We start from the raw sequence: 20,699 nt of genomic DNA on the forward strand, positions 1-20,699 counted from the left end.
CAGACCTTTAATATATTGTATGTAAAACAAGCAAATGAAAAATGAACATTCCTTTCTAACCACTATTTAGTTATTGTGCAAAGTCTATAGCAATGTGGGTCACTTTAAATATGATATATTACAGTTTATCCTTGTGAAAAATCAATTATCTTTGTTTATGTCTGTAGCAACAGTATATGCTTTTGGGATATTTAGGTTAACAGATCACCCGGTTTGAAATTCCAATGGCCTAAGGTTTGCATGTACACTTGGTTGTTATATGATATTCTTGCCCCTGGGGGAAGGCTCATTTATCACATCAGAAAAAAAACATTATTTTCCCAGGACAAAAGGCTTTGTGAAGAGCCTCACAATTTAATCAGCACCCCACTTCTTTGCTAGTGCATTTAAGGCATTGATATTCTTATAAAATACAAACTAAAATGCCAAAAAGAATGAGCTCTGTTCTCCCTAAGATAACAATTGGTTGTCAATTGGCTGTCACCTTTCAACCCTTCCCCCTCATAAAAGTAAACCAAAATGATCAGCTAATGCAATGACAACAAAGAAACCTGTCATATTACTCAAGTCTCCCACTGACTGAAAGGCCTGCTGGCATCACAAGTTTCATTAACCTAGATATGACACTAAGGATGTAACTTTGAATTTCCTACAAATTTTAAAAATGTACAACAATTTTAATAGTCATAGCCTAATGCATAAATGAGTCACATGGTTACAACACATATCCAGACATGCATCTACAATAGCAGTTTCCAGAAATCATATTTAATTGAGGTAGCCCTTTGCTACATGGATTGTGGAATAACAATGACCTTGCATTCTCAATTATTTAGAGCGAAACGGCCCCCACTTTATTTTCTGGTCACACCTATAGACATTATGATTACCCAATGAAGACTAAGGGTGTGTATTCTATGGTAGTGTTTGATTAAAAAGCAACGCAATAGAAAGACTTCACCAATCAAAAACGGTGACATAATCATGACATAAGAGTGGGAGAAGTGTACATTTTAAAAAGCAAAAACATCTATAAAACAAACTCACTCTGGAATTAAATGCTGCAGGGAAGAACACCACCTGTTCCATTTGGATGACTGCTGAATATGGATATTAACTGGAGATGTCAAGACCTTATCCCTGAGTGAATTTGAACCAACGTGATCTAAATCCGACCTGCATTTCTGAAAAGGGGGTGAAGGGACCAGCAGATGTCTGATGGCTGGAAATTGCTTGGGAGCACTAAAGTGCATTTGCTGGCTCAGTGTCCTTGACAAATATTCAAAGTGAGTACAGGAAATCCTCCAAATTTAAATAAGGCCCCTAGATGTGTTACCCTGATCAGTTCCTCCGATGCATGGGCATTGGGGTGGTAGTTGCCACTAGTGAACACTCTTTGCAAATAGAATACCTTAAGATCATTATGGAGAAATGCACTGTGTTTTTCACTGCATAAAGGCTAAGTAAAATTTGACGTTGTGCAGAAAACATACCATTTCCTGCACACTGGGTGCCGGGGATGATACATTTCTCTAGGCTGAATGACAATAAAGTTTTGTAGTTGGTAATGTGCGTTATAACCTTTTTCAGTTTATTTAAAGCTGAGGAAGATTACATTTAAATAAATATAAAAATGCTTTTTCAGTACCATGTGTACTGTGAAAAATACTTAATGCTTCCCGGTTGTGACAGTGTAGCATTTTTTAAGTGATAATTAAATAGAACCCAAAGTGCTTTCAGAGAGATAATCAACATACATTGAGCTGTAGTTGAAATGTGCATTGCATCATAGTCTAATGAAAGATTGCTTGATAATACATGAACTGTGAAAGCCAGAGAGACTTAAAAATAGTTGTGAAGTGAAAGAGAGTTTCAGCATCCTAATTGTGTTCCCTTTGGAAAATAATCCTAAAATAAAAACACCCTCTCCTCTCGACTTCACAAAGAAGTGAAAGGGTTTCGCAGCAGGGGGACCCAATTTGCAAAGTGGAGCAGGAAGGGTACTCATCCTTGTATTAGAAATACACAAAACCACTTCCATATTTGGCTGGATTGAACAACATCATGTGCTTTTCAAATTGATACCACCATGTTTCTAACAAAAGACTGCAGCATTGAATGAGACTCATTATTATATGAATGTGAACCACGTGCATATGTCAGAAACCCACAACCCCAAACTCACACTGGAGGGAGGAGATAGTCTGAACTAAAAATGCATGCCTAAACGTAATTTCGTTATGCACATTTTCTCTTGGGAACAATATTTGTTTTTGATCTTTGAGAAAATAAAATGTGTTAAACTAACTAACTATTGGCTGAAGCTGAAGTTGTTTTTGTTTAAATGGGAACTGAGGAGAACTTTAATGTACGGGCCAATTACTGTCATTGTGGTCACATAATTTAAGCATACTTAGAGGTGGTGTTGCATTATTTAGGATTAAAATTGCTAGAAACATTATTAACAGTTGTTGTTGTGCGACTGAATGTGTGTATTATATATAGTAAGAATTTTCACAGGCAAACCTCGTTAAATATGTTAAATATGTTAAATAAACCCATGAACATTATATTTGATGCCTTGCCCTGTATACAATTTCGAATTTAACTCACCACAGCCTGTTTCATGGGCCAGAATTGTGGGTTGGGACTGTATACTAAGGGTTTTTAAATTAGTGATGGCCACTTATTGAAAAGATCAACATATATCAAAATCATCTCTACACATCTAAACTTGGAAACTGTGTCTGTTCTACATATTCCGCAGCCTGTTCTGGGTCCAATGAAGTCACCTCTTATAAAACTGTTAATAAATTAATAAAACAATTTGTTAATATCAATTTGATAATAAGTGGACATGGCATAGTCTCATGCATTAGACATATTGTTTTCATTCTGTTATCTTTTTTAAGAACCATGCTTAAGTTCTCCCTGCCTTATTACCCTTTGTGTATTGCATAGCATAGCACACGTGGAATTCCTGTATGATGCTCTCTCATTTCTCCATCTGCATTTCTGCAAACTTTCCATCTGCTCTTCAAGCTCCGTAACCATCTTTTCAGACCCCCTCGATCTGTCCAAGTAATATTCTACAAACCCCAGTTGCCAATGCTATGGCCTCACATTTCACGTACCTTAAATGCTTCACCAGACTGGAACAACTATTTACTCTGTTCCCAGTTATTATAAATGAGGTTCCCCACTAACTCCATAGGAATTTTCCTAGTCAACCCATGCAGCAACATACACAAATGTCTCCTCTGTTTTGGTATAGTTTTGGTATATCAGGTCAATGTGTAAGCATACACTTTGCTCTTCAAAGACCATCTCACCAATAGTTGATTGCTCCACTGAACTCTAATCTCATCCACTGTGGTTACCCCCTCTCATGCCCATCCCCGATCCTATGATACCCATGCTCCCTACTGTAACTCCTGGGTACATCCCCTTCGTACAGCACCTCATTCCTAGATGTGCACCTGATAATGGCAATACAGAAATAATGAGTATACCTGCATACATAGTACATTTTAATTCTAGAGGATAGTTATTAGACAGTACCCTCTCCCAGTAACCAAAGTCCTTAATCACTGAAGCAACTGCATTATTCACCAACGGTATGTACGTTCTAGCACGACCTTGTGCTGGTGAATCCAATGAGCATTCTCTGTCCTTTGGGTTGGTAAATTCATCTCCGCCAGCTAGGTTGCATTACAATCACTGTGTATTGAAGGATGACCCCACGGTGGTACTGATTCAAGGTGTGGCTCTTAACTATGTTCAGGTCACTCTTCCAGGTCATTCGGCATACCACATATTTTTGAGCTATCACTCTGAGCCCAGTAACAATATTCCTATACTCTGTGTTCAGAGCACACGCATTCAGCAGGCATAACTAATAATGATAATGTAATACATATCTACCTAAGCCATCTGTAGGCTCCTTTTGTATTTCAAATATCATACCACCTGTCATACAGATAAATGCATGCATTCATTGAAGAAAGATTGCATGAAACTATTCCTTGTGGTTTACTGATCTGTACATGTTTGTATTTCAGGAAATAGATTACTCTCTCTGTCATATTTCCCCCTCCCAGCCACTCGATATTCCAGTTCAGGCATCACGCTTCATCCACATGCACTCAAGAATTCAAAAAATGGTGGTGAGAAATCATCTCTTTAAATACAAGTACACCCAACTTCCCACCCCACAAACATGACAGGTTCTCACAAACCACGGCTTTCTAATATAAAGGAGCTCCCAATAATTGGTTTTCTAGCTTGTAATGCCAAACTGTACAAACATTATGAACAGAAAAGCACATCATGATAAGGAGACATGTCCTAGATCTCTGTAACTCGAACTAGGTCCAAAGCCGAAAGTCTGTTATCTGAAAGTTGCAAGGATATTTCTCCTTGACCCTAATTATCACTACATCAATATAGTTTCCACCCTCCCCCCTCAAACTTCAATCCAAACACTGTATGATACAGCAATCTACCTCATGTCAACCAATTGCCTGGTAGCAATTCCATTCAGGATGGGTGGTCAACCAGGCGAACATGCGACCAACATCCAGTATGCTTAGTGGCATTGAGTTTACACTAATCATGTTTACTCTGCTGTATACACGCACTAACATTAGAGCTCCATCTTCAGGTATATTTCCAATTCATCCCAGGCCTCTGAATTATAAGGATTGATAGACACTCCCCTATACCCTTTTCATGTATCATGCTAGGTCCACTTACGGACTGCAGTGCAACGGGGTCATAGATTCCACCTACGTCTCTCCTGCTTTGGCAATCTGATCTCTATGGCACTAAGTTTTGCTTCTTTTTTGTTGTACCTGTTGGAAGCTTACTGTAGCATGTCCTATAGCCAGAACTGAGACTCTTTTTAGAAGTTTATCAGGCTGCCCATAAAGTGGTCTAAATCCAGGTTTCTTCCTCTCACTAAAACTGCTGAATTATCTCTGACGAGCATGGGATTCCAATGGACCCATACATTGGTGAAATGTAAAGCACAGACCCTAAAGTGCTCTCCCTATGCTTAAATAAGAAAATCTGGCTAGTCAGGTTAGCAGATGAGTGTCACTGCCTCCAACAATAATGGGCCGAGCAGCAACCATTAAAATGCTGATCCTCCCAAAATGTCTCTGTTTATTTCAAGCACTTCCAATACTGGTACCAAACACAATCTTCCAAATAGTTGATAGTATTCTCACTAGAAAAATGTGGCGGTGTAAGTGTCCTAAGTTGCAGCAGACAATACTAACCAGACCCTATGCGAAGGGAATAATCTCCATCATCAATTTGGTTGACTACCACTTAGTGTCACAAACTATGTTTGCCACATAATGGTTTTGAAAAGGGTAAACTCTGCTGCACATTAGAATAGAATCTAAATGTGATGACCAATATGCCCTGAGTACAGCTGTTTCAGTAGGATCACTCAGACCAACACAATCCTTATCACTGAGGTGTACGCATTAGGCATGGGAGCAACTGAGGGTAACGATGCAAAATACCATGTTATTCTCTCCCCAGTTAGATGTGTGGGTATCTCCAGTGATGGATGTTCCTTTTGATCACAATATCTGGGGAGAAAAGGAGATTTCTCAATGGGAAAATGTATTGTCTTCAAATAACCAATGAATTGTGGTATGGGAGGTGCCTATGCCAATACCATAGATTGAGATCCACCCAAAATAGATAGTGGCAGAATCTACCCATTGACCCATACAGAGTTTACATCAGACCTATCTACAAAGCTGATTTCTAGGCTATATTTGCACCTTCAAACTAGTAAGCCTCTAGTTAGTGTGCATGGCATTTGCAAAATGGAAGCTAGAACTATTAGTCAATAAAGAGAATCACAGTGGTCAGAAACTGCCTCTCGGCCTACACATATATCTTTGGGTTCTTAGCTACATTATTGTTATTAACATCACTATGCTTGAAAACTTCACAGAATTCAAACCAGGGAGCTGCCCCAGATGTGGACATCCGCAAACATGCTTCTTCCACCTTGCTTGATCCTGCAAGTCAGGGTTGCAATTTAGGACACATATGACAAAAGTGCTGACCATGATAGTGCATGAAGCTTCCTGCTTTCCCCCGGGGCTATTTGTTGAGGTTATTTAGGAAGAGTAATTTACTCAACTTCAAATTCATTTGTGTAGTGTTGGGGGTGGTACATAGGCGTGTGGCTGTGGGGTGGGTGTGTAAACAACACAAAGTGTTTAAGGGCTAGCTAAATAATATGATAAATGCCCATATGTTAGAGCACGATTTCTGTGAAATGTTTAACCCCCTAGTAGAGTCCTATACAATATATGGACGGAAGCCTACCTAAGTTGAAAGCCAATTGATGTATATTGGGTATACACTCAAAATGGCACAATTTGTTTTTCTCTTTATTTTTTTGGACCCTGAAAACTATGTATTGTGATGATGTGCAGTTTGTGAGCACTAGGGTTTTGTGGCATATATGTATACCTGTAACTAAGCTGTAAGTTTTCTTGTAACGTTGTGCGCCCAGCTACCTAAGGGTTTGGTGCGCCCTACAAATAAATAAACAAACAAACAAACAAGCATGTTGTGTCTTTGGTTTATCCCCGCAATTTATGGAGGATATGGTTATGTTATGATTATGATATTCCAATAATCGGTTCTGATAAATGTGTATACTAATACACAATGTGAACCATTATGCATTCTTTGGAGATCAACTATGTTTAATTATTAAGTTTCAAATGTAGGTGACATTCCGAGTTGTCTCCTTTTTCAGATTGCTTCTATTTTGTAACCATCATCTCTGTGTTTGAAAGGTGATGTCACATGACTACTTATTGTCAAGCACTTCACATTTAATGGGAATAAAAGCATATATGTTATGGACACAACCCAGCATCATCTCTTGACCCCCTCATTGGAATACCTGGCATTACAAATTGCTTGAATGCAGTTGGGGTGGACATTAAGTGTCACAGCCCCTTCCCCACTTTCTGAGTGAAATGTCTATAGTTCAGGACTTTGATGATCATAGCCACTGGATGAGGCCCCTTGTGAGGATTCTTTAGTGAGCAACCAGTGAACACATTCCAACTTGAAGTGGTCTGCAATTGTGTAGGTCCATCATCTGACATCATACAATCTTTAATGAGTAATTAATAATTTCAACCTTTCACGATCTTCAGAGGCCAACAACCCATAGGATGTTTCAGCGAGATCTGGCACACCGTTCTCAGCTCTTCCTCCAGTTGCCATGCCCTCCACTGCAAATAGTTTAGTGGTGTCTGAACCGCAGGTAATGATTCTCTGTGCATGAGGTTCTCCTACTCACTGAGCATTTGAGTCACTCTCTGCTAACCCTGTATCATTAGGGATATATCCATCTTGACTGATATGATATGATATGATTTGATTGGTTATTATAACATGCTTAATATACAGAGGTTTCTAATTGCGGCCCGGGCATCGAACCTGTGTTGCTCTGCGTCATCTTGCTTCCAAGGCGACCACGTTGCCCCTGAGCTATCCTCCTGAGACCATGCCCTTGCAGCATCTATTGCCTTGAGAATGTCTGCTGATGAGAAGCTCTCCGTGGAGACACTGGATGATGGCGCTCTAGTTATCAGAGTCACCTTGTTCTTGTTGGCTTTGCATGAATTATGCATTATTGTTTGCTGGATTGGAGGCTTATCTTTGTCTCTGCCTTGACGCATCTTTGAATGTATGCTTTGTGTGGCACCTGAGGTGTCTCTGAGGGAACACAAGGCTCTGCGATGACTTCCATTGTTTCTCTAGTCGAGGTTTCACCTCTCTGCTTCAGAGCTTATTGTGTTCTGTTCATCCATTGGAATCATTAAGGTAGAGAGTACAACGGGCACTTCAGGGTGAACAGGCAAACTGTAGTATCTTGAAGTGCCATTAACTTCAGACAGGACTCCGGAACCACTCTGGAGCCAGGTAAGTAGAAAAGGTAAGCTTGCATTATTCTTAAAGTTGCAGGTAGGAAGGTAACTAGCTTCTACTCCCTCTGGCTCTCTCGGCCTCACACCACATTCCAGGCTCCACTTCACTCACACACACACACAGCCCATCCTGCCAGGAACAGGTGCTATGTCACAACACATCTCCTTCCTCAAAAGTAGAAAACAAAACTCTCCACATGTGCACAAGGATACTAACAAACCGAGGAACTAAAACATCTTCTGTCCTGGCCTGCCCCCAGGACCTCAGGCGTCCACCCCCAAGCACAGCCTGCTCCCTATGAGCAATAGACTTCACTAACTCACATCAACCACCTATAACAACCTTCTGTAAGGGCCTGCCACACCCAAACCCTAGACCTGCCAAGTCCAGGCACAACCTCACCAAAAGTACAGAGCACCCCAGACTCTGCAGTGCGAGCAACCACTCTATCATCCAAAAAATCCTTAATGTTTCTTCTCAAAGAACTCTTCACAACACATGGAGGTGCACATAGAGGTTTCAAATTAACTAACTCTTAGACAAGACCAAATAGCACCAACACTTCTAGCCACTAACAACACCACTTCTCTCCAACACACAAAAGTAATGAAAAATATTGAAAAGTGGCTCACAAAACAAAGAGCACAAAAACTATGCAACCACAAAAGACATGGTGCATAGGATATGCACAGACTAAACTGTGCGAAGACTGCACGCAAGCACTAAAAAAATGAAAAATTAGGGCTTGCAAAAAATGTAATTTTAAAATGTCTAAATAAATAAATAATATTCCACTAAATCACTTGCCAGTGTCTGAAATTTCCACTGGTCACACCATGACCACATGTCATTTGACACAAATCAACTCAAACACCAAACTAAACTGGCATATCACTCTGTGTGCCCCAAAGACCTGCTCAACTAATTCTTAAATTAAGGTTTGCCAAGGAAACCATATTCCTACGACTCAATAGGTACATTCCGGCAACACAGACCTCAAGTAGGAGCTTCCACCATCACCCCTAGTACAATACTAAATTCAACAACTAACATTGGAAACAGATGTGGGCACTTGTCCCACACCTTTCGTACTGCACAGGGCCCATCCCCACACATGACATGTCAAAATATGTTTGATCAGTCTCCATAAAAAGTCTCAGAAGACACTTTGCCCTAGTGTCCCATGTAACTTATATGCTATCCAAATAGGATTCAACTTGACAAGAATGCTAAAATTCCTCTTGCATTCATACTTCTTTACAACTCAGGTTTTTGACAACAGGTTTAAACCATGGTGCCACACCTGGCCAGGATGTGGGCCACAACCTCTCCTCCATGCTTGCTACCTCTCACATGCACACACTTCAGCTACTAACTTCATGTATGTCACTACATAACATGCACACACATTCCCCAATGAACACAACCTCTACAGACTATGCATGGATTGCTATACATGCATTTCAACATAAGGGCCCTCATTACAACCCAGGCGGTAAGTATCCAACATTACCGGCATGGCGTAATTAGCCTTGGTCCGATGCCGTAAAGTGCGGCACATTACGACCCATCGTGCACGAGCATTACGCCATGCCGGTAATGTAAACTATGCCATGGCGTAAATGACCCCAAAACGGCCCTTACCGGCATCGTACGCCGCGCAAGGTGCACTACCGCCACCCATCATTGCGGTGACCGTAATTAGCGGTGACCGTAATTAGCGGTGACCGTAAATAAGTGGAACCGGAAGTAGCGTCATCGCGGCGGAACGGGAAAGAGCACGGCGGCCTTCTTTGAAAACACAATCCATTGCCATCTTACCCAACCACACCACATTTGACCCTCAAACCTTGTAAAACCCATCACCCACCCATTTTCCCACCTAAACATGCCCAAAGTTCTGAAGAAAGCCTGCGATCGGCAGCGGCAGGACCGCTTCAGTCGGGAAGAACTAACGATGTTGGCAGAAACGCTGCAGGAAAAGGCGGACATCGTCTTCTCGCCAGAAATGACAAGAGCAGCCATAGCCCGCAAAAAGGAAATATGGGAACTTGTGGTACAACAGGTCAGTGCCGTAGGTACCACCCCACGCACCTCCAAACAGTGCCACAAAAGGTGGGATGACCTCCGGCTCCGAGTAAGGAGCATACTGTCAGCCAATCGAAACCTGGGCCTGGCAACAGGCGGGGGAGCAGACTCCCCAATCAAGATGCAGCCATGGGAGGAGATTTGTGCCTCGACGATTGGCATAGAGTGCATTGAGGGCGTTGGTGGAATGGAGAGAGGAGCCCCGACATCAGGAGACACAGGTAGGTGCCTCCAATTCAGCCATGCAAAACACCCTGAATTACACTTACATGGGAATCACAATGTCGCCCCATGTGGGAAACACAACACATCAGCAGGAGACCCACACCCTGCACACATGCAGCATGCACACTCCACAGCAGACACACACATTTCTGCATGCTCAACCCACCCAAAAGGGAGACAACCTGTATGTCACAGCCTACAAAGTCCACCATCTATCCTTCAAAACCATGGCAATCTTCATGCCTGCTCAATGTTCGCTGACCCATCAATAACACATTCCCTCCTCTGCTCCACCACAGGCTCACAATCGGACACCGGCAGGGACGAGAGTGGCACCACCCCAGCCAAGAAGCCCAGGACAGAGGGAAGAGCACAACAACCCTCCACCTCTGCTGGACCCATGCCCAAACCACACCAGGCCAAAATCCCTGTTGAAAGACAGCCCAGGGCAGCAATGACCCCCGATGAAAGTGCCATGATAGCACCCACGGAAGACACACAACAACTGCTGCCCACTGAGGGAAATGTGTCTTCGGGGAGCAGTACCATTGGGGAGACTGCTGCCGTCGCTGCATGCTCCGACAGCGACGTGGGGAATATGGAGGATGACACTGAATGTTCCCCCAACGCCCACCTTCACTCCCCACACCTGTCCCCATGTAGCCTGCACAGAGACGGCACACAGGGGATATCCCTTGGAGATACATGGCCAGCCACTCCCAGCACAGTGGGAGTAGGGGAGGAGGGGAGGAGGGGAGTAGTCCAATTGGGCCGGCAATTGCAACCTCCATTGCCCCTGATTTCCAGCAATCGCTAGACGAAATATCAACGAGGCAACAACAATTGTCCTCACTACTGACACAGCATGTTGCTGATTGTGGAGGCGCAACTGCAGGCATGGAGAGATGTGCTGAGAACATCAAGGCAGCCATCCAATCAGCAAGCAAGGGCATTTGTGCAGAACTAGCCGCGGTGCGGAATATGATAAGTGAACTCATACAGACAATCATGGACACACGGCGTAGCAAGCAGGCCAGTGCCTCCTTCGCAGCAAGTTCTGCCCCAGCCAGCCCAGTCTGCAGGTCATCCAGGAACCTGAGGAGCACAGGCAGGGGGGCCCCAGGTGCCGGGAGAGGGGGCTGCCAATAGTGGCCGTCCAGTGCACCAATGGAACATTACCCAGCCCTTCACCACGGGCACCGTCACACCTTTGCAGGGAGTTTAGGGGGGAGGGGGAGGGGGTATTGGGTGTGTTGGGGAGTTCAGGGGGGAGGGGGATTGGGTGTGTTGGGGAGTTCAGGAGGAGGGGGAGGGGGGATTGGGTGTGTTGGGGAGTTCAGGGGGGAGGCGGAGGGGGGATTGGGTGTGTTGGGGAGTTCAGGGGGAGTGGGGGGGAATAGGGTGTTTCTGACCTATGCACATTGATAATTCACTTTTTTGATTTGCACAAATCAAATTTGTGGACATTGCTCATTGCGTATGTGTGCTTTATTGGTGTACAGTCCACAGTGTTCATGTCCCAGACACACACAGTGCCCCAAGTGCCGTCTCCATGTTACACACACCAGCCGTGTGTGCTAGAAGCATTGGTCAATGATATTCTGATGCATTTCACGGCCCTCCTGTGCATCCCTGCCTCCTTGAGGTGCTGCCCCATCCCCACCCTCATCATCCTCATCGTCAGGTGGTTGCAGTTCTGCGTCAGGGGGCAGTGGAACATTCCGTCTGACACACATATTGTGTAGCATCACACATGCCATGACAATCTTTGCAACCTTCTCATGGCAGTACAGGAGTGCCCCGCCAGACCTGCTGAGGCAGCGAAACTGTGCCTTCAGTAGGCCAAATGCCTGCTCAATCACTACACGGGTACGTGCATGGGCACGGTTGAAGTCCGCCTCATGCTGGTTCTGTGGCTTCCGGACTGGTGTAAGGAGCCACCTCTTCAGGGGATAGCCAGCATCACCTGTATGTAGGAAACAATGTATGTGTCAGTCATTACATCTAATTCTGAACATGACGTGCCAACATGCACATTGAACTGTTACTTTGGACCACTTTCAGTTGCGCTGATGGATTCACGCTATGCAAACGGTATATGTCCATGGCTCTCATGGACAGTTTTGCATGCCAACAAACCATGTATGCAGGGTGGTCGAGTGCCTTGTGAGTGCCCATCCACTGTGTCCGTCCATGCCGTATGTTTAGGTGACCTGGCACGTGTCCTGTGATGTCAATGCTCACATGATTGCTACATTTCTATCTGCATCATTATGACCCCGGTGAACTATCCGGATGTTGATAGGGACATTTAGTGGGCCTTGCTGTCTGTGCTGTGGTGTTGTGGTGTTTCTGTCCGTCATGTGCCTCCTTTGTGCGCTGTTATTTGGGACACGGCTTTCAGTAGATTGTGTATAGTGACGTGCATGTAGGTGCATTTCGTTGGAGTCAAGGGTCCAAATTGGTACAATGTACTTGCAGATGGTTGTGTCATGGTTGGAACACAACTTCTTTGACATGATGGGGCTGCTTCGGTCAGGCATAATGTCTACAGGTGTGAGATTACGTTAGTGCTGCTTTAGGGTATGATCGTCTCTGCTAGTCACAGCCAGGTGGAGTATGCATCACCCCCCCCCCTTTCTGCCAGGTGGAGCATGCATCATTCCCCCCCTTTCTGCCAGGTGGAGTATGCATCATTCCCCCCCCTTTCTGCCACGTGGAGTATGCATCATCCCCCCCTTTCTGCCAGGTGGAGTATGCATCATTCCCCCCCTTTCTACCAGGTGGAGTATGCATCATTCCCCCCCCCTTTCTGCCAGGTGGAGTATGCAGCATCCCCCCCCTTTCTGCCAGGTGGAGTATGCATCACCCCCCCCTTTCTGCCAGGTGGAGTATGCATCATCCCCCCCCACTTTCTGCCAGGTGGAGTATGCATCATCCCCCCCTTTCTTCCAGGTGGAGTATGCATCACCCCCCCCCTTCTGCCAGGTGGAGTATGCATCATTCCCCCCCCTTTCTGCCAGGTGGAGTATGCATCATTCCCCCCTCCCCTTTTCTGCCATACCAAAGTCATGACGTGAGACTCACCGAGTAGCCAGGATCTTGGGCCTGCATGTCGCTCCATGGAGCGTGGTATTGTGGAGTTCCTCAGGACCATTGAATCATGGGTTGATCCGGGGAATCGGGCACAACAATGTGTGAGGATCCTGTTGGAGTCACAGACCATCTGCACGTTGATTGAGTGAAATTGTTTACGGTTGCGGTACGGTACCTCCATGGCATGTGGGACCACCAATTCCACATGGGTGCAGTCGATGGCACCAATGCAACCAGGTATGCCGGCTAGTGCATGGAAACCCACTTTGGTGTTTGCAATCTCCTGGGCAGACCGTGGTAATGAGATGTGGTCGTCTGTGTGCTTGAGGAGGGCATCGAGCACTTGGATCAGTGTACGTGAGAATAATGGATGTGAAATACCATGCAAGTGCCCCACTGTGTGCTGGTAGGTGCCTGTGGCCAGGAAGTGGAGTACAGACACTACCTTCAGTAGGGGTGGGATGGCAGTTGGTGTTTCTATCTTGCTGACAATGTCGTTGTGCGTCATGTCCACGATGGCGGTGATGGTGTCCCGGTCCAAAAGGTACAGGGTGTGGATCTGCTCAGCAGTGAGGTTGAATGGACTGGCTCTGATGCGTGGGATTGTGGGCTGCCTGCGTGGTGGTACTGGCTGTGCCGGTTGGCCTTGCTGGGCCTGCCTTGCCCTCCTTCTCCTCCTGCGTCTTCTCTGTGCAGCCTGTTGTTGTTGTTGTTGTTGTTGTTGTTGTAGTTGTAGTTGTAGCACTTGCATTGCTATCAGGTCCTCCAGCCCCAACATTGCTAGTCCTATTGGTATCATTGTGGAGTGTGACTGGGTCTGGGAAGGGGTTGGGTGTGCTCTTTTTGTACTTCCTGAGTCTGTATTGCCTCCACCTGTGCTGATTCTGTGCACCTGTGGCAGCTGGATTCACTGCACAAGGCCCTTTACGGTTGGTTCGTGATGGCGTAATTACCGGCATGGCGGTAAGGTACTTAACAGGCTGGGTGATGGCGTTAGGTGCATGTCCGCTTGGGTCGGCATTTGCGTACCTTTCCGCCATGCCGGTAATTACGGTGTGGGGGGTCGCGTGCGCGCGTCCTTGATGCAGTTAGCGGCAGCGTTAACTACGATGCTGCTAATGGCATCGTAGTTAACGGTCACGGGTCTTAATCGGACCTAGCGGAAAACGATGGCGGTAATCCTTTACCGCCATCGTTTTTCACTTTGCGCCTGGGTTGTAATGAGGGCCAAGGACATGCACTCCAACAAACGTCCACTGAGCTCATACTCATGTGCTTAAAACAACTAGTACAGTAATGTAGGGATGTACCAACACTAAACAAAAATGGTGGTGATCAAGCACCATTTCGGAAGTGCACCAAATAAATTCAAATTGCATTTCTAACCATCCCCCTGGCACTCAATAATTCCCTTTTCAGGAAAACATTACTAGTTTCATCATTTAATAAATCATCATTTAAGAAACATACTGTGTAAAAATAATTTCACCGCACTGTGCATGTTTTCCTCTGTCCCATCATTTAAGAAACATCATTTAAGAAATGTTCTGTGCAAAAATCAATAATTGTCAAAACAATTCTGTGGACGTTTCTATAATATCATCATTTAAGAAAATATTCTTTCAATAGCACCACACATACATTCCCATTTCAAATACTCGTGAATTTCATTGTTGAAATCATTACTTCATCATACATGGGAATATCATATGTGTCCCATGACATTTCTCATGAATACTGTGCAAAAACGTCTTATGTTTAAATAATGGTGCACTAAAACCTCATTCAATATTAATTCAATTATGAACACTACCACCACTCCATATGACACTACCTCAATATACACACCCAATAACTGTCATCTCATTGCTTTAAAGACACAGCACACAGTGTCAAAGTAACTCTCGAGCAACAAAACATGTCAGCAAAGCACTGCAATTTTGTTTCTGCATCACGTTGCTCTATGAAACAACTGGACATCACTCATCGGCACTTTATACTCATAACGCTGCCCATGATTATTATTAATCCGGAAACGGCACACTACGCCGCTGCATTTTAAAACTGACTCAACACCATGTCAGCATAGTGTTTTCATTACTTCTCCATGGGGCCGCGTATTACTCCAATCACAGTACCTGTCAATTGTCCGAAATCTGCTGTCATGTCATCTTGGATAAGCACTCATCTCGCATGCCAGCAACGTTCGTGGTCTAAACAAACAAAAACATTAAAAGTTTGGTCCGCAACCAACGTAGTGCAGGAAACTCCCAATGCTCGGCATCACGGGTGCCTTCGGTGCACGACATCATGCTCCAATACGTTTGCTTGCCCTTTCCTCTAACCGTCTTCCTCTTAATGAAGCTCTAGAGCTCTGACAACAGGGCAAAGGCGCAGGTGGAATTCTATGCGTTCCAGCCAATGGCAAGGCTGGAATGCAGGGACACATCTGGGCGCGCGCCACCCATGGCCACCATGGACCTCTGCAAACGCCCAAATTTCACCTCCGGTTTCCGTTACAGGTATGAGTCCGGACTCCAAGGCCCACAAGGTACCTTCCTGTTGGACCACAGCAGCACTTAATTGCAACAACCACTTACTGGCTGGCCCGGACACCATCAGCAGGGGCCCATTTGGGCTGCTTTCCATCATGCAGCTCTGCCTCCCCCGGGATTCTCCTTGTGCCCAAGACTCTTCATGCCCCATGGCTGGGACTTTATATATATTTATATATTTTTTTAAAGCGCCAATGTCTCTGCCGTCTATCTTAATGGCTATTTGACTCATCGCAGTTTCACCAGCTTCTCATGTCTGCGCTCTCCATCTGCAGTTTCACCAGCTTCTCACATCAGCGCTCTTCGCTTGCTGGTGAATGGCATTGAGTTCTCATCTCATTTTGCTCAGGACTTCATCACTCTTCGCTCTCCTATACCCTTCCTCTAGGTTCTTGAAGGACTCCTCGTCGGCAAAATGTAGTATTTTGGAGTGGCATTAACTTCAGGCAGGACACAGGAACCACTCCAGAGCCAGGTATCTAGAAAATCTAAGCTTGCTTTATTGTTACAGTTGGCGGTAGGAAGGTAAATAAGGAGAGCAGGTAACTAGCGTCTACTCCCACTTGCTCTCTCTCTGCCTCTCCCAACCGACATCCAATGGAACTCTCATGAATCCTAGGTTCCAGGCCTCACACCACATTCCAAGCTTCACTTCACTCACACACACACGGCTCATCCTGCCAGGTCCAGGTGCTATGTCACAACACAAACCTATTTGTTTTATCTAGCAGAAATGTCACACTCTGGGCTAATGGGGTGACGTGGCTTGCAGTTCATCTACCACCAGGACTCGTCTTTTGTCCCATGTTGTATATAAACTTACACTGCGGTAGTATTGTGATGAAGTTTTGAATTTCATGTGATCAGAATCCTTGTGTAGCATTCCTCTTACTCTCAGGTTCAGGCGCGATGTTACTAGCCTGCGGATTAGATTAGATAATAATTGGTCAAATGTGTTGTTACTTTTATAAGATTTGACAATTCTGTAAAGTCTGTTTTTATTATGGAGTACTTGTATCATGAATAATATTGTAAACGTCTACGACTCTTTCATTGTTGGTAACACAAGTTCTTATTTACATCCATAGGGATGCCCAGTCCTTTGTGGAAAAGTTTGAAGGTGCATTAGGAAAAGGAAAAGGAAGAAAATTCTATGCCTACAAAGTAATGATGACAAAGGTATGTATAGAAAACGGTTGCCTTGGAAACCAATTTATTTTACTTCTCAAAGCATTGCTTGATAAAAAAACAAGTCCAGAATTCCTCCCTAAATAAATGTAGTTGCAGTTTCAAGCTCACAAAGCCTCAGCGCTCTTTTTAATTTAACCTTCTCTAGATTTCTGGTCAGCAAGATGTTGGGTGGAGAGGCAAACATTGCCTTAAGCGTTGGTGGTTCTGTGTGAACTTCAGATAACCGTCCGCAGCTTAAAACCGCAGTGGACACCTGTGAGAGATTCAGAATGTGGGCTTGTGAAAGGCTTTTTTGTTATCCTTTCCACACTCCCCCACAGTCCCCCATCTGACATTTTATTGTGTATTCGGTTTGTTTTGTGAAAATCCTAAAGCCTTGCTGCCCTTTTGAGAAGATCTTTGTAAAAGTCCTTTGTGAAACCATTCGCAATAGTTTATTTTTTGTATTTTGATTCCCTTTCCCTTAACTTTCCTTCACCCACCACAAAAAAGCAAATGGAAAGATTGTGTGTTGTACTTGATTAATACGGACACAGCCCCTTTAAGAAAACACATGCGGGGAGGCAGGAAGAGGGTGGAAAGGGAGGGGACACGGGGAGAAGGGCAGTTACGTGTAGTCGTGAATAAAGGAGGTTCACAGTACAATTGGCTCCGTTTATCTGTCGTGTATGGCCGGGTGTGCGTGTTGAGAGCCCCCCCAACAACTGGCAACGAGGCCGACACAAACCTTTGTGTGACGGCAGCAGCGGAGGGCCCGTGAGCCCAGCGGTGGTGGACCTGAGCGCCCATCAGTCCAGGAGGGCCCGAGCGCCCAGCAGTGCGAGCGACCTAGCAGACTCAGCAAGGAGGGAGAGCCTGCGTGCCCGACGCATCTTCAGGGGCCCATGTGCCCAGCTGACATGGTGGGCCTGTGTGCCCTGCAGTTATAAAGGGACCCGTGTGCCCAGCTGACAAGGTGGGCCCGTGTGCCCTGCAGTGGAATAGAGGCCCGTGTGCCCGGCAGTTGCTAAGGGCCTGTGTGCCCGTATATCAGAGGGGGCCCGAGCGCCCAGCGACACGGGGTAAACGACCTCGCGGGCCCATGTGCCCAACATCGACCGGGAGGTCCGTGCGCCCCTGGAGAGGAGGACCAGCGGCTGCGGAGCTGCCCGAACGGAAAGGAGGAGACCGCGGCACCCCGAGACTGCACAGCAGGCTCGGCTGCCCGGCCACCTCATCCCGCCCATCCATAGGGAGAGAGAGAGAACAACGGATCGCTGCGGTCACACCCCATCAGGTAAGGAGTTCTGACAAGGGCCAGGAAGGGAACGAGGCACAAATAAGAAAAACCCCATGTCTCCCACAAAGTGACATTAAAAAAATAAATAAATAAATAAACGTGGCAGTGAAAATAAAGGACAAACCCTGGGGCCCAGCAGCAATAAACGAAAATAATAAAAGCCAAAAAGTATCACACGGCTGGCTCTACCCTAACAAACCAACAGGTGAAAATCACCTATAAGGAAAGAACACATACTGGTACATGACATAAGTGACCACAGTGCTTCAGGAAACAGTCAAGACCGGCGCCCACGTGACACCTACGTAGCTACATTATACCCAGCGGCGCCATCATGTCAGCTCCAGATGCAGCAGATGCCAATGCCCAGCCACCGCTAACAGGAGCACCCTCCTCTCACGCCAGCTTAATGAGAAGACCCGCACCATTCACACTGAACCCTCATCACGACCAGGGTCAGCGATGGGAAGAGTGGGTAGAAGAATTCGAGGACTTTGTAGGTGCCATTGGCACAGAAGAATCACCCAACATACTCAGCATTTTCGCCAACATGGCAGGGAGAGAAATCAAAAACATCATACGCACAGTTCCCCCACAGGATCGCACCACGTATCCGAAACTCCTAGAAGCCATCAACGAGAAACTTGTCATTTCACCCAACCGTGACTATGAGAGGTACACTTTCAATCAATGTGGCCAACTACCTCATGAATCCACAGGAGAATTTGTCATCCGCCTGCAAAGAAAGAGAACCAAGTGCGACTTTGTCAACTTTAATGATGATGAATCAATAAGGTTACGCATAATTGAAGGGTGCATATCTTCCATGTTTAGGAAACACTTCCTAAAAAAGCCCCTCTCCCTACAAGAAGTATTGGATTTGGCCAGGGTATATGAAAGAGTAGATGTCCAAGCCACAGCCATTGAAAACCCAAAAAAAGGCGACATCATCGCAGCAGTAAGCCCCTACACCCGATACCCGACCTCGCAAAACAGAACGACTCCAGATATTCTGCTCAATGGACCCAGAGTGACCGCCAATGCTACCGATGCGGGTTCGAGTACCCACACAGAGGACCATGCCCCGCCGCCGGCCAGCGCTGCCTAAGATGCGGAATGTAAAACCACTTCCAAGTGATGTGCAAGGAACAGCTCCCAGAGGGAAGCTCAACTCGCCAACGAACTGCTAGCCGCGCAGCAGAGACACACATGGAACAACAACGCCCCGTCGAAAGAAATGCAACATACCCCATGAACTCCTATCAACGCCTGAACACTGTGAGGGCACTAGAAGCACTCCAGATTGAGCCAGACAAGAAAGATCATGAACTGTATGACATCCGCCAACGAGACCCAATGCAAACACCGGAACACAGAGCGACATACATGAGGGACCCCCTGCCACCCCATGAACAGGACATGGACCCATACACCAACTCCCCACTGAGACATCAGTTAGGGGAAGGCGAACAAACTCATTACTTGCAAGATGGATACGATAGGTAATATGTCCCACTTCTCAGCGTCGATGTTGAAGACGCCTCAGCTCCCAAAGTGACGATACAAATGGGGAACACCAAGAACAAGTTTGTGGTGGACACGGGAGCGACGGTAAACGTCATGAATGAAGACCTGTACCGTGACATTGCCCCTCTGTACCCACTTCGAGAATCCAGAACACACATCTTCCAATGGGGAGCAGCCCTACCCATGACATCAAGGGGCCAATTTCAATGTGACCTCACACACCGCGATTTCACGGTGACATCCACAATCCACGTCATTAAGAGCCCATCCATAGGTCGCTGTCTCCTCAGCTACCGAACGGCCAGTGCTCTGGCACTGATTGACCTACAATATGACCAATCGGAAGTAATAAAGGGACACCCCTCAACACAAGAAACCATCATGGCTCTTACAGACCGACCTCTCGCAAAAGGAGACCTCAAACATCAGTTCCCCAAACTATTCGAGGGAGTGGGAATGCTCAAAAACTCACCCATTAAACTACACATCAACCACAACATCACGCCGGTGCCACAGCACCCCCGTAAAGTGGGCTTCCACCTTCAGGAACAAGTGTCAAAGGAGATCCAACTCCTCCTCCTCAATGATATCATAGAGAAAGCAGAAGGACCAACGCCGTGGGTATCCCCAATAGTGATAGTGCCCAAAGATAATATACCAAAATTTAGCCTCTTGTATCTAAATAGTCCAACATGTGTTGCAAAGGTGGTGATTGGTCTTGAATCTGGATCCAGGACGAGCTGGTGGTAGCCCTG

The 20,699-nt window shown here is 45.7% G+C and overlaps 1 protein-coding gene across 1 annotated transcript in view; it reads left to right on the plus strand.

The window, feature by feature from the left end:
• The window catches only part of LOC138510277 (transmembrane channel-like protein 2-A), a 1,079,160-nt gene that overhangs the window by 144,883 nt on the left and 913,578 nt on the right, over window positions 1–20,699 (plus strand). Inside the window, exon 5 of the mRNA XM_069625812.1 lies at window positions 17,036–17,126. Within this exon, the coding sequence (XP_069481913.1) occupies window positions 17,036–17,126 (91 nt within the window). The remainder of the gene's footprint in view (window positions 1–17,035; window positions 17,127–20,699) is intronic.

Source organism: Ambystoma mexicanum, chromosome 6p, assembly GCF_040938575.1.
Source record: "Ambystoma mexicanum isolate Mex_15411 chromosome 6p, UKY_AmexF1_1, whole genome shotgun sequence".
Taxonomy (NCBI): domain Eukaryota; kingdom Metazoa; phylum Chordata; class Amphibia; order Caudata; family Ambystomatidae; genus Ambystoma; species Ambystoma mexicanum.